This window comes from Taudactylus pleione, unplaced genomic scaffold, assembly GCF_031769625.1.
Source record: "Taudactylus pleione unplaced genomic scaffold, aTauple2 ptg002275l, whole genome shotgun sequence".
Taxonomy (NCBI): domain Eukaryota; kingdom Metazoa; phylum Chordata; class Amphibia; order Anura; family Myobatrachidae; genus Taudactylus; species Taudactylus pleione.
Genome location: NW_028286666.1, coordinates 49,478 through 70,444, shown reverse-complemented (window position 1 = coordinate 70,444; position 20,967 = coordinate 49,478). Strand labels below are relative to the sequence as shown.

The window sequence follows — 20,967 nt, the reverse complement described above, 5'->3', positions numbered from 1 at the left end:
AGAGGGAGCTATGAGACATGCAGGTTGCCCCTCCCACTGCAGGGTGACACAGACAGGAGGGAGCTATGAGACATGCAGGTTGCCCCTCCCACTGCAGGGTGACACAGACAGGAGGGAGCTATGAGACATGCAGGCTGCCCCTCCCCCTGCAGGGTGACACAGACAGAGGGGAGCTATGAGACATGCAGGCTGCCCCTCCCACTGCAGGGTGACACAGACAGGAGGGAGCTATGAGACATGCAGGCTGCCCCTCCCACTGCAGGGTGACACAGACAGGAGGGAGCTATGAGACATGCAGGCTGCCCCTCCCACTGCAGGGTGACACAGAGAAGGAGCTATGAGACATGGAGACTGCCCCTCCCACTGCAGGGTGACACAGACAGAGGGGAGCTATGTGATATGTATATGTCCCTATGGGTTATATGTCACAGTGAGCGACTTACCCTGTGGGGTCTCTAGAGCGTCCAGTGCATGCCAGTACACCATTATGGAGCCGTCAGACTCGTACATCTACACAGAGACAATGGGAAGAAAAGACGTAACATGTATGTGACATGTATGTGACATGTAAGCTGTACGGTACACACAGCATATAAGCCCCATTATCTTTACCTGAATCCCTTTCTGTGATGTGAGTACCAGCAGCACCCGGGAGGGCAGAACGCACCAGGATGCCTGCAATGGGAGACACTGGTTAATGAGCACAGATCTCGGAGAATGACAGACTACTCAACATTACACTTCACTTGCATAAAGTCCTAGCTGGGGCCACTGGAGATGATGAGAGTTATGGTAAAACTTACATTTTATTTATAATAATATTATATATAAAACAGATGCAAAAAGAATGAAAAACACACAATGGAGCCTACACAGAGGATCTAAATTACAAAATACAAACTTGAGATCTCGTGTAATAAATCTTCTTATACACAACATTCTCATCCAGATTTTTTTGTAGTTAACAAAGGTAAAAAGAGACAAAAGTAAGTAGAGAGAAGAGCGTCGTGTGGTGACCACATAGGGAAAAGGAGAGACGTAAACCCAAATGGACTGTGGTTCAATTCTCTCTGTGTCTGTAGGAGTCCTTTATCGGAATGCTGAGGGTGTTTGGAAACTCGAGGTCCCATATTTTAATAAAACTTTTGGAGGAGTTATGTAATATACTTGTCATATACTCCATAGAATATACAGTACTCCATAGAATATACAGTACTCCATAGAATATACAGTACTCCATAGAATATACAGTACTCCATAGAATATACAGTACGTGCCATACCTTAGTTGTGAGCTCATGTATCGCGGGGACTTCAGATGTTTTCCACATTGTTGCAATACTACAGGCAGCAGCCGAAATAACATGTCTAATAAGTTTGTGCTGGTGATGAGTGGCATCTGGGGCATGAAGGGGCAGTAAAAAATATTGAGGACTAAACGGGATATGTAACCCGACCAAGGGGTGAAGGAGAGATCTAATTTCCTCCCAAAAAGACACAAGTTTTGTACAGGACCACAAGGTGTGTAAAAAAGTTCCAATATCAGAATCACATCTCCAACACAAATGTGAAGTATCAGGGAACATTTTATGCAGTCGTGATGGTACATAGGCCCTGATTCAGAGCCGGACGCTCTGAGCAGAGCGCACGCTCTGAATGAGTGCCGGCCTCCATGAAAATGGAGCGTCCTCCTGGACGCTCGTATAGCTGTGGGTTACCACCCACAGGCTATACGAGTGTGCAGTTTGATGGCCGCGATGGTCTTGACCATCGCGACCATCGAAACTGCGAGCCGGAGCCTGCGGTTGAGGTTTTCAACCGCAAGCTCCGGAGTGATTTTGGCTCTATCAGAGCCAAAATCACTCCCACTGACATCACTAGTGATGTCAGTGGGCCGGCTTCTGACGGGAGGCGTTCCCGTGGGAACGCTCCCGTCAGGGAGGCACGCCCCCGGCACGCCTACCAAAGGGGGCGTGCTGTCAAACAACATCGACAGCACGCCCCCTTTGATCAGACACAACGAGCGAAGGACTTTCCTTCGCTCGTCGCATCTGGCGCATGCGCACGACGGAGCTCCCTCCATCGTGCGCATGCTCAGTCCAGAACATCGACCCACTTGCGAGCAGACAGCCGCTCGCGAGTGGGTCTGAATCAGGCCCATAGGCCCTGATTCAGAGCCGGACGCTCTGACTAGAGCGCTCGCTCTGAATCAGGGCCCTCCTCCATTAATATGGAGCGTCCTCCTGGACGTTCGTATAGCTGTGGGTCACCACCCACAGCATATACGAGCGTCCAACAAGATGGTCGCGATGGTCTTGACCATCGCGACCATCGGACTTGCGAGTGAAACCCTGCGGTCGGGTTTCTCAACCACAAGCCCTGGAGTGATTATGGCTCTATCAGAGCCAAAATCACTCCGTCTGACATCACTAGTGATGTCAGTGGGGCCGGCTTCAGACGGTAGGCGTTCCCATGGTAACGCCTCCGTCTGGCAGGCACGCCCCCGGCACGCCCACCAAAGGGGGCGTGCTTTCAATCAACATCGACAGCACGCCCCCTTTGGTGCGAGACCCCGAGCGATGGAAAGTCCTTCGCTCGCCGGGTCTCGCGCATGCGCACGACGGAGCTCCCTCCGTCGTGCGCATGCGCAGTGGGGAACATCAACCCACTTGCGAGCGTACTGCCGCTCGCGAGTGGGTCTGAATGACCCCCATAGTACCATCGGTAGAAAAGTTTATAAGCATTTTCCTTTATGCAGACACATATAGAGCTAGACTACATTAGCAGGAATGTCTGCCCAATCCTCACTATCTAGAGTTCCGTCTATATCCGCCTCCCAGGCTAATTCATGTGGGTCTATTAAATCAGTGCTAGACTGTGAGACCTGAGTATAACGTTGAAATAAGACCTTTGGAACTCGTGCTATGAAGGGATAATGATTCGCAGATGGTTAATGATCTACTAATGAGCTGATTTTTCATAATGGAATGAAAGTGTCTTAGCTGTAAATACTGATAGAAGAGCTTAAGTGGAATGTTAAAATTGGTTTGTATGTCCGTAAATGTAGGGAATATTGAATCATGGGTAATAAATCCCCTTGTCTTGCCAGTGCCTAAAGGAAGCAGGACGACAACCTGGTAAAAAAAAAATCAGGGTTATCGAACAGAGGAACTATGGGGCTTGGATACGGAGCAATGTGAAATCGACGATTGTCAAAATCCAAAATTTCTAAAGAAAGTGAGATGACTGGGTGGGCTGAGACGAGTTTAGGTCTAGATAACCGAGGAAGCCATAATAAAGTAGAAAGCGATTCTACTCTGATAGCATTTGCTTCGAGTAAAACCCATATTCTTTCCGATTTTGGTTGACTCCACATGAAACATTCAGCAAGCCTGGCAGCGATGTAATAAAGTTTGAAGTTTGGGAGACCTAAGCCACCTCTAGATGTATGTTTTTGCAAAATGTCACGTCTGATCCTTGGACGTTTTTTGGACCATATAAATTGGTCAGAGACTTACTGATATGAAGTAATATGAAGCAAATATTTAAATACATATGGAGGAATCCGCACCGGTAATGTTTGAAATAAATACATTAAGCGCGGCAATAGGTTTATCTTCACTGCGTTGATCCGAAAAATCCATGAAATATAGCAGCCATCCCAAATGTCAATATCTTTCTTAAATTGTGTTAGAAGCTTGGGATAGTTAGCTTGGAATAATTGATGATCATTTTTAGTAAGATTAACACCTAAATATCCGATATGCCGTCTGTGCCATTGATATGGGTAACTACGCTCTAGTACATGTTTAAGATCTCCAGGAATATAAAAGTCAAGAGCCTCCGTTTTTTGAGTATTGACTTTGTAACCAGAGTGGCTCCATATTCTAGATGAGGGAGGGAAAAGATCGGATCAGAAACAGTCAAAACATCATCAGCGTATAACACAATTTTATGTTCAACATTATTTACTCTAATACCCTTGATATTGGGATTAGACCGAATTTTAGCTCAATGACTAGTGCAAATAGAGGAGACAAGGGGCAACCTTGTCTTGTACCATTGGAGATGTCAAAGACAGGCGAGGCCACCCCGTTGGCCAACACTGAAGCTTTAGGAGCAGCATAAAGTGCCGCAGTACCATCATAGAATCTCCCTCCGAAGCCCATCGATCTGAGGACACCAAACATTAACGGCCAAGAAATACGGTCAAATGCTTTTTCTGCATCTAATCCTAGTGCCACAGCTGGGAGCATTTGACCGTGTATGGAGTGGATCAGATCAATGGACCGTCGAGTGTTATCAGATGCTTGGTGACCAGATATAAACCCCACCTTGTCCGGGTGAATCAGAGAAGGCAAGAGGGGGCTTAATCTATTTGCTAAAATTTTTGCGTATATTTTTATATCCACGTTCAATAAAGAAATGGGTCTAGAGTTGGTACAGAGTTCCGGGTCTCGGCCCGGTTTAGGAATAACCACAATGTTAGCCAAGGAGGTCACTGCATAAGAAGAGTTCCCATCAAGAAGTTTATTAAAGAAAACTTTCAGGAAGGGAGTTAAAGAATTAGCAAGTTTTTTTGTAATATTGTGGTGTAAAACCCATCAGGGCCTGGGGCAGCTGAGGGTTTACGCTCTTTAATGGCTGTCAAAATCTCTTCATTAGTGATATCAGCGCTGCTGTTCATGAATAGATGGAAGTAGGCTATCAGATAGGTATGATCAGGAAGAGACATCTAAGTGAGCCATAGGAGAGAAATGTTGGGGTAAATTATAAAGACTTTTATAGTAATCAAAGAACTCTTTCACTATGTCTTCCGGATCATAAGTAGAGGAGCCTGAGTGACGAAGTTTGAGCTTATTACTCAACCCCGAAGCTCTCTTTTGTCTAAGGATGCTCGCCAAGACGGAATCTGCCTTATCTGACTTATCATAAAATTTTTGTTGCAATTCTTTTTAGTGTAGGTGCAGATCTGCGCTAAAGAATGGTGTTTAAACGACCTTTGAGAGACCCAGGGGGCCCCCCACAGAGCATGCGCACGACGACGCCGTCGTGCGCATGCGTGAGACCCGCTACGACCGACAGCGCCGGTCGTAGCGGGTCTCGATCCAAAGGGGGCGAGCTGTCGATGTTGATTGACAGCTCGCCCCGTTTGGAAGGTGGGCCGGGGGGGTGGCAGCCCAAACGGAGGCGTTTCCATGGGAACGCCTACCGTTTGGGGGCGGCCCCACTGACATCACTAGTGATGTCAGTGGAGAGCTCATACATCACTAGTGATGTCAGTGGAGAGCTTCCCGCTCAGACAGAGCCAGAAGCTCTCCGGGGCTTACGACAAGGGAGACCCTACCCTAGGGTCTTGTCGTAAGCCCCAATGGTTGCGATGGTCAGAGACCATCGAGACCATCACCGGAGCGGTCGTTAGAGCTGTGGGTGTTAACAGAGACGGGCGGTCAGGATGCAAGTGGCCGCCCAGTTTCTGAGTGACCACTTGCATCCTCCGACCGCCTCTGAATGAGGCCCTCAATCCGCACAAGCTAGCCAGACGAGGGCCGTAACTTGTGCTGCGTTAAAAGTTGAACAATCTCCTCTTCCAAAGAAGAGATTTTGCGCTGTGATTGCTTTTTAAGAAAAGTTGCCTTGCCTCTTATTGTGGCCTTGTGAGCTTCCCAGACCGCACCACAAGATACTTCCTCTGAGGAGTTACACTCAAAATAGTCAGCGATGGCGGACTTTATATCATTACAAATAGAAGCGTTTAGCAGTAAAGCATCATCTAGCCGACATTTCATTATTCCCCGAGAAAACTTACATAGATCAACCGTTATATATGTGCCAGCATGATCCGTCCATGAGAATGGTGTGATGCCAGCTCGGGTAGTAATGTGGGCAAGAAAACGTGAAATTAGTACCATATCTATTCTAGAGTAAATTTGATGCGGGCCGGAGTAGTGAGCGTAGTCCCTTGCTGTGGAATTTTTAAGTCTCCAAGAATCTATTAAGTCCAATCTAGTGATACCATTACACAGAGAGCGAGTCGCACAAGGGGTGTCTTGAGCTTTCTTAAGGTGAAAGGGGGGAAGACTTATCTAAAGCAGGATCAAGTTCTGTATTAAAATCACCTCCAATGATGAGGTGACCTTGAGGAACTCGCTCGATACGCTTGAAAATGTCAGCGAAAAAGGCACATTGACCACTAATCGGGGCATAAATATTAATAAGAGAAATTGTTTCAGAGCGAAGTGTACAAACCAGGATAAGATAACGACCCTCAGGATCAGCTATGGACTTGGAAGGTACAAACGGAACCTTGCTACCAATCAGAAGAGCTACCCCCAGTTTTTTACAGTCTGTAGAAGCAAAATAAGTTTGGGAGAAGCGCTAACCTCGTAACAAAGTATGTGCACCAGTCAAATGAGTCTCTTGAAGTAATACAATATCTGCTTTCTCTTTTCTACAGGCCCCTAAAACTTTTATGCGTTTTCTAGGAGAATTTAGACCATTAATGTTAATGGAAAGAATTTTTAGAGACGTGTGTAGGAAAATGTATTAACTGCTCAGTCAAAAACACAATTGGTTGTATAAATGTAGAGAGGAAGATCCAAATGGGCTTAGAAAAAAAAAATGCCACAGAAGAAGAGAGAAAAAAAAGAAAAGAAAGGCCTAAGAAGGCCATAACCCTCAAAGAAACAGACCCCAATAAGGAATCTATACATTAGAGATGCTACATAAATTGCTAACATGTAAACATGGGGGGGGCGCGGTGGAAAATAATTTTTCAGTCAGAGGCCATTCAAGACCCAGGGCCCTAAAACAGATAATAATATATCTCAAAATAGATGAAAAATAAAAAATAAATGAAAATAAATGGATCTGTGTCGATCCCGTAAATATAATTTACCAAAACTTTGTAGATCTAATAATAAAAAGAAAAAGAGCAAAAACAAAAGACAACCTTCACATTAGACATATTAAATCTAACACTAAAATAGAATTATAAAAATATCAACAACAAAAAAAATGGGCAATACTATTCTAAGTTACCTAAAGTACAATATCTGCCATTTGAACCATGAAAAGCGGATTCTATGTTTAAACCCATACTCAATCCGCTAGGAAACTAAAACCATACTATTAAATCTAGGCGGAGTAAGAGAACATATCAAATAGATTGTAAGAGTCAAAACATATTCAGATATGGAAACTAGAAAGAGACAATATTCCAAACATATTAATCAACCTGAATTATTTAGCCTCAAGGCGGGTGAGTGTGTCCATCACGACGACCATTAACCGTAGACCAGTCCGCTGAAGGTGGCCTAAGTCGTTGAGGCTTAGGAGATGCATTTGAGGCAGAGATGGCAGTGGGGTCTGGAAGTATTTCTAAAGTTTCCAAAATTTTTTGGCCCTTGCTCCACTGTTGAGTTGTGTCATTAGCAAAAACCTGTAACTGAAAGGGAAAGACATTATGTTGTCGTAAGACTTTAGCGATTGGTTGAAGGTTCCTACGTTTCTGGATCGTTGACGAAGCAAGGTCCTGAAAGATCTGTATATCTTGGAAGTCAATAAAGGGAGTATCCCTTGTGGCGGCAACAATTTTCTCTTTGGTGCGAAAGTAGTGCAATGTCACACTATGTCTTGGGTTTTGCCCAGGAGACGGTTTGGATCGTAAGGCTCTGTGTTCTCTGTCCAGGAGTAGGTCACAGTCTGTAAGGTCAGGGAGTTTATGTTGGAAAAGTCCCCTCAAAAAGGATGGTAGAGATGGTGGTAAAAATGTCTCCGGTACATTTCTGATCCTGAGATTGTTTCTCCGAGATATCATTGATCTCAGTCCTTAATAGGGTGAGCTCCCTGTCCACCACAGATTGATAGCTACAAAGATCGTCCGTTTTGAACTCAAGCGCATCTGTTCGGGTACCCAGAGCGGTGAGTTCGGATTTGAAGTCATCTACAGCCTTTTTTAATTCTTGTTGGAAAGTTATCCTAATACCATCTACCAGGGTGGAAAGGACTGCTTGTATGTTAGGGTCTACAGTATATCCATCTCTGAAGATGAGGCTCATTATGGTGAGCCTGAGTGATCAATAGATTGAGTAGATGCCCTAGCCCTGGTATTGAAAATACTCGGTGTCGTCGTTGCCGCCGATTTCTTGTTTTTGTGAGACATTGCACTAGAGACTTCTGGGACAAATTGACAAAATGAAATTGCTAGGATAAGTAAAGACCGTAATGATAGCTTTAAATGAGACACGGATCCACAGCAGAGATTAAGGGGAAGGGCCCATTGAGTCCAGAATCAGGCCATCAATGACCAAACATCTTTTATACAGCAAAAGTGATTAACTTTAGTCCAGTTAATAAAGGTGTTTTCAGGAGCTGTGTGTGTAGTATGGAGTAATTACTAGACGAGAAGTTGGTAATATAATAATCACATATACTGCAACATAGAGAATATTGGAAAATGATAGTTTGGTGCCCTCCAGTGGTGAAAAAGCTATGGTGCAGCTGTTGGAGAGTCTGAGGAAGTTCTTATAATCAAAAACAAAATGTGGCTAAATAAATAGATAGAGCCCACCAGGTACAACAAGCTCTGACTGTGTATCCTAAGTGGGGATTCCAGCCGCTAAATGCTGACAGGTAAGAGAACTGCACAAATGCTGACAGCCAGGCAGGCACAGCCAACACAGCAGTGGACTCCCTCCAAGATGGCCGCCGCTCTGCCTCCTCCAGCACCACACCACTTCACAGGTACTACTTGTTACGTTCTGGGTTGTTTGTGGACCCGGGGTGGTAGCAGGAGCGATCACAGAAGCAGATTTGAAAATAAAACTAGGATTTTTAATAAGTGCTCGAGTAGACATATAATGTGGCAGTAAATAAAAGTCCAGGAATATATAATGTGCACAAGAGTTCTGTGGTGGGAGCAAAAGGGTTAATGTCCAAGTAGAAACAATTAGAGCTGTCCAGGTGTGCAGGTAGTGAACTGAAAATAATCAAGCCAGGTTTGCAGGTAGTGAACAGAAGCGCAGGATGTCAGCAGGCTCAGGCACTCAGGTATGGGCAAGGGTGGTGGAGGAAGCGGGGTAGTCCAGTGGGAGCTAGGAGCTGACATGCAGACTGGCAGACAGCGGATTCACAGGAACAGGAAAGCACAGAGAACTCCCTCTCAGCTAGGCTGAGATACACGTTGCACTGGCAAAGAAGGAAGGCACTGACCCTTCCTAAATACCCCATGCCGTGCTGTTACTGGCCAGAGGGAACATGTGACTCACCAGGATTGGCCAGCCGCATCGATTGAGCAGCTGCCATTTTTGTTTGTTTGTTATGAGTTGCATGAAGGAGCCAGCATTAGTAGGGCATGCTGGTTCTAGTAGTGCTAGTTGGAGTTCCCAGGGGTGACTCCCAAGTAAGCTGGCTCTCAATTTGGATGCACTTATGTATGTGCCTTTATCATGAGGCCTTACATTTGTCAAAATTATATATGTACCTTTATCATGAGGCCTTATAATTGGTATATTTTACATTTGGGGTGAGCGTTTGGGCGTAGGGCCCCCGGGACTGGTCTGGCTGGGCCTCCTCAGGGCATCACCACTTAATACACATAGTTGCTTTTCACATCACCTTTTAAGTTTGTTTATTATTCATGTATTTTTTCACATATATTTTAACCTCTCATTCCACACTTAATGATTACTCACACACAGCTATACTTTACACTGCACTGTCACTCTTTTTCCATTTTCGTGTGATGCCCTGGGGGGGTCCTGGGCTGGACGTTTTTTGGGGTGCACTGCGCCCCGGACGTGAACCCCTTAGTGTTAGGGACTGCTGGTAACAGAGAAGCCGTGACGTGGCCCAGCAGCCTCCCATGTATTTGCAAATGCATGCAACTAATATCTCTGAATTTCTATGACCATATAGTCTTCATATATTGTTGCAGGTATTATTCAGTGTGCTGAGGTACAATAGGGGGTTAAATCCCCCTCCTTTTTCTACTTGGCCAGCCGCATCACATGGCCAGAAGGCAAGATGGCGGCGCCCATGCCAAACGGAATGCAGACGCCGCCAGGCCTTACCAGCGCAGAGTGACAACAGGCCCGCACAACAACGCACGCAGCCAAAGCCCCCCTCCAGACACCAGCTCCGCCACCAGACATCCCGCGCCACAATGACCTCACAGGTAACACTCGCCTAGCGCCATGCCGAAATACCCTGGCCGTGACAGTACCCCCCCCTTTTGGGGTGGCCTCAGGACACTCAACAGGCTTCTCCGGATGGGCAGAATGGAATCTCCTGATGAGCGTGGACATCACGAGCATCGGTCCAGCAACGTTCCTCTGGACCGTAACCTTTCCAGTCCAGCAAATACTGTAGATGACCTCTGCGTAGACGAGAATCCAAGATCTGGGCGACCTCAAACTCAACTCCTCTCTCCGTCTGGACTCGAGGAGAAGCAGGTAGAGCACTATGGAATTTATTCAGGACCAGGGGCTTCAATAAGGAAATATGGAAGGAATTAGGGATTTTTAGGTATGGGGGTAACTGTAGACGATAGGCCACTGGATTAATGACTTCTGTTATGGAGAAGGGACCAATGAAGCGTGGTGCAAATTTCATAGAAGGAACCCTCAGACAAAGATTCCGGGTGGATAACCAGACCTGGCTTCCAACTTGCATGCGTGGAACTATTCTACGCTTTCTATCGGCCTGGGTCTTATAGCGAGAGGATGCCTTCAACAAATCAGACCGTACTTGAGTCCAGATGGCAGCAAAATTCCGCACCGTGTCCTCCACGGCCGGAACATCGAAAACAGGCAGGCTTCGGAATTCGGGAACACGAGGATGAAGGCCATATACAACCTGAAATGGCGTTTGGTTAGTTGACGAGTGGTAGGAAGCATTATGTGCAAACTCAGCCCACGGCAGCAAGGCAGCCCAATTGTCCTGGGAAGATGACATAAAAATTCTTAAGAGAATAGATCAGTATATGTATATGGAAGACCTCTCATTGTCTAAATCCTCTCCCCTAGATTTTACTGACATTTGGTATTGCTGGCTGAATTTTAAAGAGACTGCTGAGTACAAAATAAATATTTAAATGCTTCTTAGGATATTGCGACATCCTCTTTTATTTTTCCCTATTATTTTGTTATCTTTCTATATATTATTATTTATTTAGTTATTTTGATTTTTGTTTTTATATTGTTTATTTTTGTTTTTATATTGTTTATGTTTGTTTATCATTCTATTTCAGTTAGTAATATTTGAAAGCACGTTCAAAATTAAGCGATTTGAGACTTATTCTTTCTTGCTCCTATATTTCATGTTGTATGAGTATATTTGTCCACTGAATCCATATTGTTATTTGATTTTATTTGCTGTTTTTGTGGGACGTTGTAGGCCATATATGTACTGTGCTTTTTTCATTTTCAATAAAAATAGATTACATAAAAAAAAAAAAAAATTCTTAAGAAAGTCTCTAGCTCTTGATTAACTCTCTCGGTGGAGCCGTTGCTTTGCGGATGGTAGGCCGTGGAAAAGTTTAACTTCACTTGAAGAACAGAACACAAAGCCCTCCAGAATTTTGCAGTAAACTGCACACCACGGTCAGAGACAATTTCAGCAGGAAGGCCATGTAGACAAAATATGTGTTGGACAAACAACTGTGCCAGGTCAGGGGCAGAAGGTAACTTCTTCAACGGTACATAGTGGACCATCTTAGAAAATCGGTCTATTACAACCCAGATAGATAGTGTTGAAACTTTGAGAGACTGGCAGGTCTGTGACGAAATCCATGGAGAGATGCGTCCATGGACGTGATGGAGTAGGTAATGGAAGCAATTCCCCAGCTGGAGCTTGTCGTGATGATTTATGCTGGGCACAGGAGGAGCAGGAAGAGATGAACTCCATTATATCTGCCTTCATAGAAGGCCACCAATAGTGTCTTTTCAGGAACTCCAAGGTCTTCCGAGTGCCTGAGTGCCCTGCGAAGCGAGAGGAATGTGCCCAAGTGAGAAGCTGCTTCCTTAATTCCGGGGCCACAAATGATTTTCCCGTAGGAGGCTGAAGTTGTAATGCGGCGAAAACTCTTGATTCCAAGACAGGGGTATTGCTTTGATTTTCAGATTGATGATCACAGAGGAGAGCTCTCGATAGGGCATCAGCCTTCTGATTAAGTGCTCCAGACCGGAAGGTCAGGGTGAACTGAAACCTGGCAAAGAATATTGCCCAGCGGGCCAAACGAGGACTCACACATTGGAGGTTTTTGAGAAATAGGAGATTTCTATGGTCCGTAAATACAGTAAATGGAAACTTGGCGCCTTCTAGCAAATATCTCCATTCCTTCAACGACAACTTTACAGCTAGTAGTTCTTCCTCACCTATGGCGTAGTTCCTTTCGGCAGGTGAGAATGTTTTAGAAAAGAACCCACATGGATGGACTCGGTTGTCCTCATAACGTAGAGACAAGACTGCTCCCACAGCTTAAGATGATGCGTCTACTTCCAACAAAAAAGGCCTGGTTGTCGAAGAACTGGTGCTGAGATAAAGGCCTGTTTTAGAAGATGAAAGGCAGACTCTGCCTCAGGTGACCATTAGGCAGGATTAGCACCTTTGCGGGACAAGGCTGTAATGGGAGCCAGCAGTGTAGAAAATCCCTTAATGAAGCGTCTATAATAATTGGCGAAGCCCAACAATCTCTGGATGGCCTTCAGTGTCTGAGGTCGGGTCCAATCCAGAATTGCCTGTACCTTCTTGGGGTCCATTTCTAAACTGGAGCCAGATATTACATAGCCGAGAAAAGGTACACTGGGCACTCCAAAGACGCACTTCTCCAGTTTGCAGTAAAGGTGGTTTCTCTCAAACGGGTCAGAACTTCTTTAACATGTTCTTGATGTTTAGCCACAGAGGGTGAAAAAATCAGTATGTCATCCAGATAGACAACAACCGAAATATATAACAGATCCCGGAAAATCTCATTAACGAAACTTTGAAAGACAGCAGGGGTGTTACACAATCCAAAAGGCATTACTAAATACTGGAAATGTTCATCTCTGGTATTAAAAGCGGTCTTCCATTCATCGCCAGCTCGGATACGAATGAGGTTGTAAGCCCCTCTCAGATCTAATTTAGAAAAAATGACAGAGCCCTTGACCCTATCAAACAACTCAGTAATCAGGGGAAGAGGGTATAGATTCTTTACAGTAATGTCATTAAGGCCTCGATAATCGATATATGGTCTTAGACCACCGTCCTTCTTGCCAACGAAGAAAAACCCAGCTCCGGCAGGTGAAGTAGAGGGGCGAATGAACCCCTTTGCCAGATTGTCCCGGATGTACTCGGTCATGGCTTGAGTCTCAGGCAAGGACAGCGGATAGGTACGACCACGAGGTGGTATCTTATCAGGTATCAATTCAATTGGACAGTCCCATTCCCTATGAGGGGGTAAGATATTTGCTTGTTGTTCAGAGAAAACATCGGCGAACATCTGATATTCCTTGGGAATGGCAGAAGAAACTAATGGAACTGTCTTTCTCACAGGTCGAATTTTTGGAAGACAGGATTTCTGACAGTCCATACCCCATGACAGAATCTGCATAGAACTCCAATCAATCCTGGGATTATGTCGACGTAACCAGGGTAGACCAAGAACAATTTCTTGAGAGGCCTCTGATATCACCAGGAATTTTAAGGACTCAGAATGAAGTGCCCCAATTCGGACCAATACTGGTTGAGTCTCTTTGGTGACTATCCCGTTAGTTAGAGGGCGTCCATCTATAGAGGTCAGAGAGATGGCATGGTTGAGAGACAAACAAGGAATCTGAAATTTATCTATGAAACTAGACGTTATGAAATTTCCGGCTGCTCCCGAGTCAAGTAGAGCAGTAGCAAAGACAGGTTTGGGTTTAAGATCCAAGGCTAGGGTAATCGTGAAATCTTTAATTTTTGGAGACGGGTTCATAACTCCTAACTGGATGTCTCCAGGGTCAGTTAGGATTTGGCATTTCCCGGTTTACTGGGGCAGGAGATCAGCAGGTGACCGGACTCTCCGCAGTACAGACAGAGGTTCTTTTGCATTCTTCTCTGACGTTCTTCTTTGGAGAGGTGTGTATGATTCACCTGCATAGGCTCCTCTTCAGTAGGAGAAGGAATGGGACGGGTAGAAATGGAGGGGGTAAATGACCTTTGCCGGTCAGTTCTGTTTTTTTCAGCCTGACCTTCTCTGCAGTGTAGGTCAACTTTGATACACAACGAAATCATGTTGTTCAGATTAGTAGGAAGCTCTTGAATGAGTAGATCATCCTTTAGTCGGTCTGACAACCCATGCCAGAAGGCCGAGGTGAGGGCTTCCTCATTCCATTTGAGCTCTGAATCTAAAATTTGAAATTGCACGGCATATTGACTGACAGGACGGACCCCTTGTCTCAGTGTCATGATGTTTGATGATGCTGATCCGTGGCCGGCTCCGTGGGGCCAGTGCAAACTGTTATGTTCTGAGTTGTTTGTGGACCCGGGGTGGTAGCAGGAGCGATCACAGAAGCAGATTTGAAAATAAAACTAGGATTTTTAATAAGTGCTTGAGTAGACATATAATGTGGCAGTAAATAAAAGTCCGGGAATATATAAATGTGCACAAGAGTTCTGTGGTGGGAGTAAAAGGGTTAATGTCCAAGTAGAAACAATTAGAGCTGTCCAGGTGTGCAGGTAGTGAATCTGAAAATAATCAAGCCAGGTTTGCAGGTAGTGAACTGAAAATAATCAAGCCAGGTTTGCAGGTAGTGAACTGAAGCGCAGGATGTCAGCAGGCTCAGGCACTCAGGTATGGGCAAGGGTGATGGAGGAAGCGGGGTAGTCCAGTGGGAGCTAGGAGCTGACAGGCAGACTGGCAGACAGCGAATTCACAGGAACAGGAAAGCACAGAGAACTCCCTCTCAGCTAGGCTGAGATACACGTTGCACTGGCAAAGAAGGAAGGCACTGACCCTTCCTAAATACCCCATGCCGTGCTGTTACTGGCCGGAGGGAACATGTGACTCACCAGGATTGGCCAGCTGCATCACATGGCCAGAAGGCAAGATGGCGGCGCCCATGCCAAACGGAATGGAGACGCCACCAGGCCTCACCAGCGCAGAGTGACAACAGGCCCGCACAACAACTCGCGCAGCCAAAGCCCCCCGCCAGACACCAGCTCCGCCACCAGACAGCCCGCACCACAATGACCTCACAGGTAACACTCGCCTAGCGCCATGCTGAAATACCCTGGCCGTGACACTACTGAGGCTAGAGGACAGGTATAGGGATGCCAGGGAGCTCACCTACAGGGAGAGGAAGGCATCCATCATGTCAGGGTGCAGGGGAGCCGCGATCGCACCGGCGCTGACTTCCGGTTGCTCCAAAATTTAGTCCCCGGCTTCTGCCTAGGTATAGGCCCCGAACATGGAGCTCACTCACAGCCGCGGTTCCAGACTCCAGATGGACGCTGGGTGAGTGCAGGGACAGCAGGAGCCTGGGAGACCCGTCTGCCAGTAAGCCTGTGAGATAGCCATGAGAATTCATCTGGCCAGGGTCTGTTTGTTAGCTGGCCAGCCCTTCTTGTGGAATCCATAGGAGGACAAATAGAGAATCTGTTTTCCTAAAAGAACAGGTACGGTCCATGTAGATCCTGAGGGCAGAGACCACATCCAAGGAAGCCTCACCAGCCGAAAGGTCGGGTGAACAGAATGCCGGGACTACAATTTCCTCATTGATATGGAACTGAGAGACCACCTTGGGAAGAAAACTAGGGCGAGTACGAACAACTGCCCTATCTGGATGAAAATTCAGAAATGGAGAGCGACACGACAGTGCCCCGAAGTCTGACACCCTACAGGCAGAGGCAATAGCCAGAAGATAGTCTTCGCTGTTAATTATTTGAGATCCATTGATTCCAGGGGTTCAAACAGAGGGTCCTGCAAGGCCTGAAGAACCACAGACAAATCCTGGAGAACCACAGACAGGAGCCACTGGAGGGACAAAGAGAGGTTGAATGCGGAGAACACCCTGTACAAAAGGTGTGAACATCCGGTAGTGTAGCAATTTTGCATTGGAACCAGATGGACAAAGCAAAGACATGAACTTTAAGTGAGGTCAGGCGAAGTCCAAGGTCCAGTCCAGCCTGAAGAAAGGCAAGGACTCGAGACCCTAAAAATATGCGGGTCATAACTTCTGGAGTTACGCCACTGGAAGTATGCCACACTCTGTGATAGATCCGGGCATAAGCTGGTTTATGCGCCCTGAGCATAGTCTGTACTACTGCTCAAGAAAATCGCTTAGATATTAAGAGGAATGTCTCAAGAGCCACGCTGTCAAAGACAGACGACCCAAGTCCGGGTGTAGACAAGGACCCTGAGATAACAGATCCGACCGTTTAGGCAGCAGAAGAGGAGCATCGATGGAGAGGCTCTGAAGGTCTGAGTACTAATGTCGTCTGGGCCACGCTGGAGCCACCAGAAGGACAGTACCTCCATCTTGTTTGAACTTCCGAAGGAATTGAGGAAGGAGGGAGACCAGTGGAAACAGATATGCCAACCGAAAGGTCCACCGAAAGGTCTACGAAGGCTGCCGTGGCATCCCTTGTTCTTGATCCGTAGCACCATCAATTTGTGATTGTGACGAGCGGCCATGAGGACCTCTGGTAGGCTCCACTTGTCCACAAGGAGTTGCAACACATCTGGGTGGAGAGACCATTCCCTGGCATGTACATCGTGATGGCTGAGGAAGTCCGCTTCCCAATTCAGAACTCCGGGAATGAACACGGCTGAGATTGGCGTAAGGTTTTTTTGTTTTTTTTCTGCCCATGTGAGAATGTGAGCCACATCTGACATGGCTGCCTGACCTTGAGTGCCTCCTTGGTGATTGAGGTAGGCTACTGCCGTGGCGTTGTCAGACTGTACCTGTACAGGTCGTCCCTGAAGAATATGTTTCGCCAGAGTGAGGGCTTTGTATAGTGCTCGGAGTTCCACGTTCATTGGTAGAGCTGCCTTGACCAGTGTCCAGCGGCCCTGGAAGGAGTGCGGCCTGGTCATCACGTCCCTTCCCCGGAGACTGGCATCCGTCGTCAGGATCACCCAGTCCAGGTCCCATAAGGGGTGTCCTCTGGTTAGGCGAGACGTCTGTAACCACCATGAGAGGGACAGACGACCCTTTGTTTGGGACTTTAATCGTTCCACCTGGAAAGGATCAGGAGTTGCAGAGATCTTGAGTGGAATTGCGCATATTCCACCATGTCGAAGGCGGAGACCATGGATCCCAGGACCTGCATTGCTGAGTGAATGGACACTCGGCGACTGTGGAGTAGTCTGCGCACACGTTGTTGCAGTGCGGAGATCTTGTCTGCTGTTAGGAAGATTCTTTGAGCAAGAGAATCTAGGAGAGCCCCCAGATGGACCATTCTTTGTGAAGGAACCAGGGAGGATCTCTTCCAATTGATTAACCAGCCGTGATGCAGCAGAAAGGCAATGGTAACCTGCAGATGTTGTTGAAGAACCTCTGGGAAGCGTGCTAATAGCAAGAGGTCGTCCAGGTATGGTAGCAGTCTGACTCCCTGACAACGCAGGTGAGCTGCCATAAGTGCCATAATCCTGGTAAAAACCCGTGGGGCTGTAGAAAGTCCAAAGGGCAGAGCCTGGAACTGGAAATGTTGCTGTAGAACAGCAAACCTGAGAAATATCTGGTGAGAAGGCGCTATAAGTACATGTAGGCAAACGTCCTGAATATCCAGCGACACCATAAAGTTCCCAGGCTCCATAGCTAGGACTATAGAGTACAGGGTATCCATCCGAAATCTGGGCACCCTGATGAATTTGTTCAGGGATTTGAGGTTGAGAATAAGCCAGTAAGACCCATTTGGCTTCTGAACCAGAAACAAGGCGGAATAATACCCTGTCCCTCTCTGAGATAGAGGGACCGGAACTATCACTCCCGCCTGCAGTAATGACTGAATAGTCTTTTGTATAAGCAGGGCCTTGATTGGGTCAGAGTAAGGGCCTATGCAGAAAAACTGGTGGGGTGGTCGTCTTAGTAAAGAGAGGGCATACCCGTAAGAGACCACTTCCTGTACCCAAGCATCTGAGGTAATTTGACGCCAGCGTTGGGCAAAGAAAAGGAGTCAGCCTCCTACCCTGGGATCCCCCAGAGGGAGGCCCGCCCTGTCAGACGGCCAGTTTATCCTCTGAATTTGCAACAGGACAGCGGGTGGCCCAGGCCTGCTTGGACCGAGGTTTGGCTGACTTAGTGGAAGCCTGCTGTCGAGTAAAGGACTGACCTCCAGGTTTTCCTTGGGGATGAGACTTCCAGATGTTGTTCATTTAGCAGCCGTTGCAGATGGCAGAAAAGCACTCTTGGAGGCCGCGAAAGAGGTGACAATCTTGTTCAAGTCAGGTCCAAAAATGAATGTCACCCATGTAAGGGAGCAATTCTAAGGCCTTCTTAGAGTCTGCATCCGCCTTCCAGGACCATAGCCAGAAAGAACGATGGACAGACACTGACATGGATGATATTCTGGAGGTTAGGAGACTCACATCCAGTGTAGCATCCCCTATGTATGAAGCTGCATCTCTAATGTGAGCCACCAGGGAAATCATGTCCTGAGAGGCATCCTCAGGGAGGAGCTCCTCGAGGGTGTCTGTCCAGCCTTTAATTGCTTTAGTCACACCAGCAATAGCCATGGATGGGCCAGCAGAGGCTCCTGAAAGAGAATACATACATTTCAGGCCAGCTTCTACCTTTTTATACGAGGGATCCTTCAGCGAGGAAGCAGACGGAAAAGGTAAAGTAGAACTCTCGATCAACCGCATGATATGTTTAGAGAAGGCGCCTAGGCCGTTTAGGCTGTTAGGACGTTTAGTTTCTGAAGTGTTTAGTTCTAAAGTGTATTGAGCATTTAAAATTAATATCAGCGTTACATCGGTGTTAAACTGAAGGAAAACATACCGGAAGCCAACACTTACACAGATGGACTACACTCAAGGAACTCAGTAAATCAACAAAATAACTCCAGCAGTCTGCATACCCTGCACACTCTACACTGATCACCCTGGTATGGACACTGCATAACCTACACACTCTACACTGATCTCCCTGGTATAGACACTGCATAACCTGCACACTCTACACTGATCACCCTGGTATGGACACTGCATAACCTGCACACTCTACACTGCTCTCCCTGGTATGGACACTGCATAACCTGCACACTCTGCACTGATCTCCCTGGTATGGACGCTGCATAACCTGCACACTCTACACTGATCTCCCTGGTATGGACGCTGCATAACCTGCACACTCTACACTGATCTCCCTGGTATGGACGCTGCATAACCTGCACACTCTACATTGATCTCCCTGGTATGGACACTGCATAACCTGCACACTCTGCACTGATCTCCCTGGTATGGACACTGCATAACCTGCACACTCTACACTGATCTCCCTGGTATGGACACTGCATAACCTGCACACTCTGCACTGATCTCCCTGGTATGGACACTGCATAACCTGCACACTCTACACTGATCTCCCTGGTATGGATGCTGCATAACCTGCATAACCTGCACACTCTACACTGATCTCCCTGGTATGGACACTGCATAACCTGCACACTCTACACTGCTCACCCTGGTATGGACAATGCATAACCTGCACACTCTACACTGCTCACCCTGGTATGGACGCTGCATAACCTGCACACTCTACACTGATCTCCCTGGTATGGACGCTGCATAACCTGCACACTCTGCACTGATCTCCGTGGTATGGACACTGCATAACCTGCACACTCTGCACTGATCTCCGTGGTATGGACACTGCATAACCTGCACACTCTGCACTGATCTCCGTGGTATGGACACTGCATAACCTGCACACTCTGCACTGATCTCCGTGGTATGGACGCTGCAGAACTTTTCTCCTCAGTAGCAGCTAATTGCATTTGAAATTTCAGTTTCTGAGAAACATCTGCTTGCACATCCCAAACAATGTAATTTTGCTCTTTATAAATGTGATTTGTCTGAATTTCCTGCCAGCTTATTATTTACTACTCTTCATTTGACTTTTATTCCTCCAACACTATTTACCTACTCTCTTTCACTACTTCACCGCCGTATTACACCGCCTTATTGTCTGCCTCCCCTCTAATTGTCTGCATCCTCTGCTCTGCTTTCCTGCCCACCTCCTATTGCTCACTTGTCATCCTTCGCTCTCGCTTTCCTACCTCCACCCTGAGTCAGCCACCATAGCTCCTCACCCCTGCCCCATACCAACCATCTCAAACCTTCTCCATAGATCTAGCCCACCTTCGCTCACCTACAACCCAGCCAATCTCATCCACATATCCCCCATCCCCTCCTTCCCATTCTCTTGTGCTCTCTGAAATACCAGATCCATCTGCAATAAACTGCCCGCTATTCACGACCTCTTTATTTCCTACTCTCTAAATCTTCTCATCATCACCGAAACCTGGCTCTCCTCCTCGGACACTGCTTCCCCTGCTGCCCTCTCCTATGGGGGTCTCGCCTTCACCCACTCTGTCAGACCTGACAACCGCCAAGGTGGCGGAGTGGGCATCCTCTTATCCCTCAACTGCACCTTTCACATTATCCCACCTGAGCCCTCCCTTTCTTTCTCCACCTTTGAGGTCCACTCTATCCGTCTCTTCTACCCATTCATCTCCATGTTGCAGTCATCTATCGTCCCCCAGACTCCCCCACCCAATTCCTCAGCAACTTTGCTGCCTGGCTTCCCCACTTCCTCTCTGCTGACCTTCCCTCAATAATCATTGGTGACCAACATCCATATTGACATTACGAATCCTGCATCCACCAATCTTCTTCCCCTCTCCTCATCTCTTGGTCTTTCTCAATGGACCTCCGCCACTACCCACTTTCTCGGCCACTCCCTTGACCTCGTTTTCACCCATCTGTGTGCTCTCTCGGACT

General features: G+C 46.9%; 1 protein-coding gene across 1 annotated transcript in view; it reads right to left on the bottom strand.

Annotated features, from left to right (window-relative positions):
- Positions 1–20,967, bottom strand: part of WDR54 (WD repeat domain 54) — an 83,029-nt gene that overhangs the window by 50,413 nt on the left and 11,649 nt on the right. Inside the window, exons 3-4 of the mRNA XM_088466014.1 lie at positions 613–675; positions 444–510 (exon numbers count right to left, since the gene is read on the bottom strand). Coding sequence (XP_088322140.1) covers positions 444–510; positions 613–675 — 130 coding nt within the window. The remainder of the gene's footprint in view (positions 1–443; positions 511–612; positions 676–20,967) is intronic.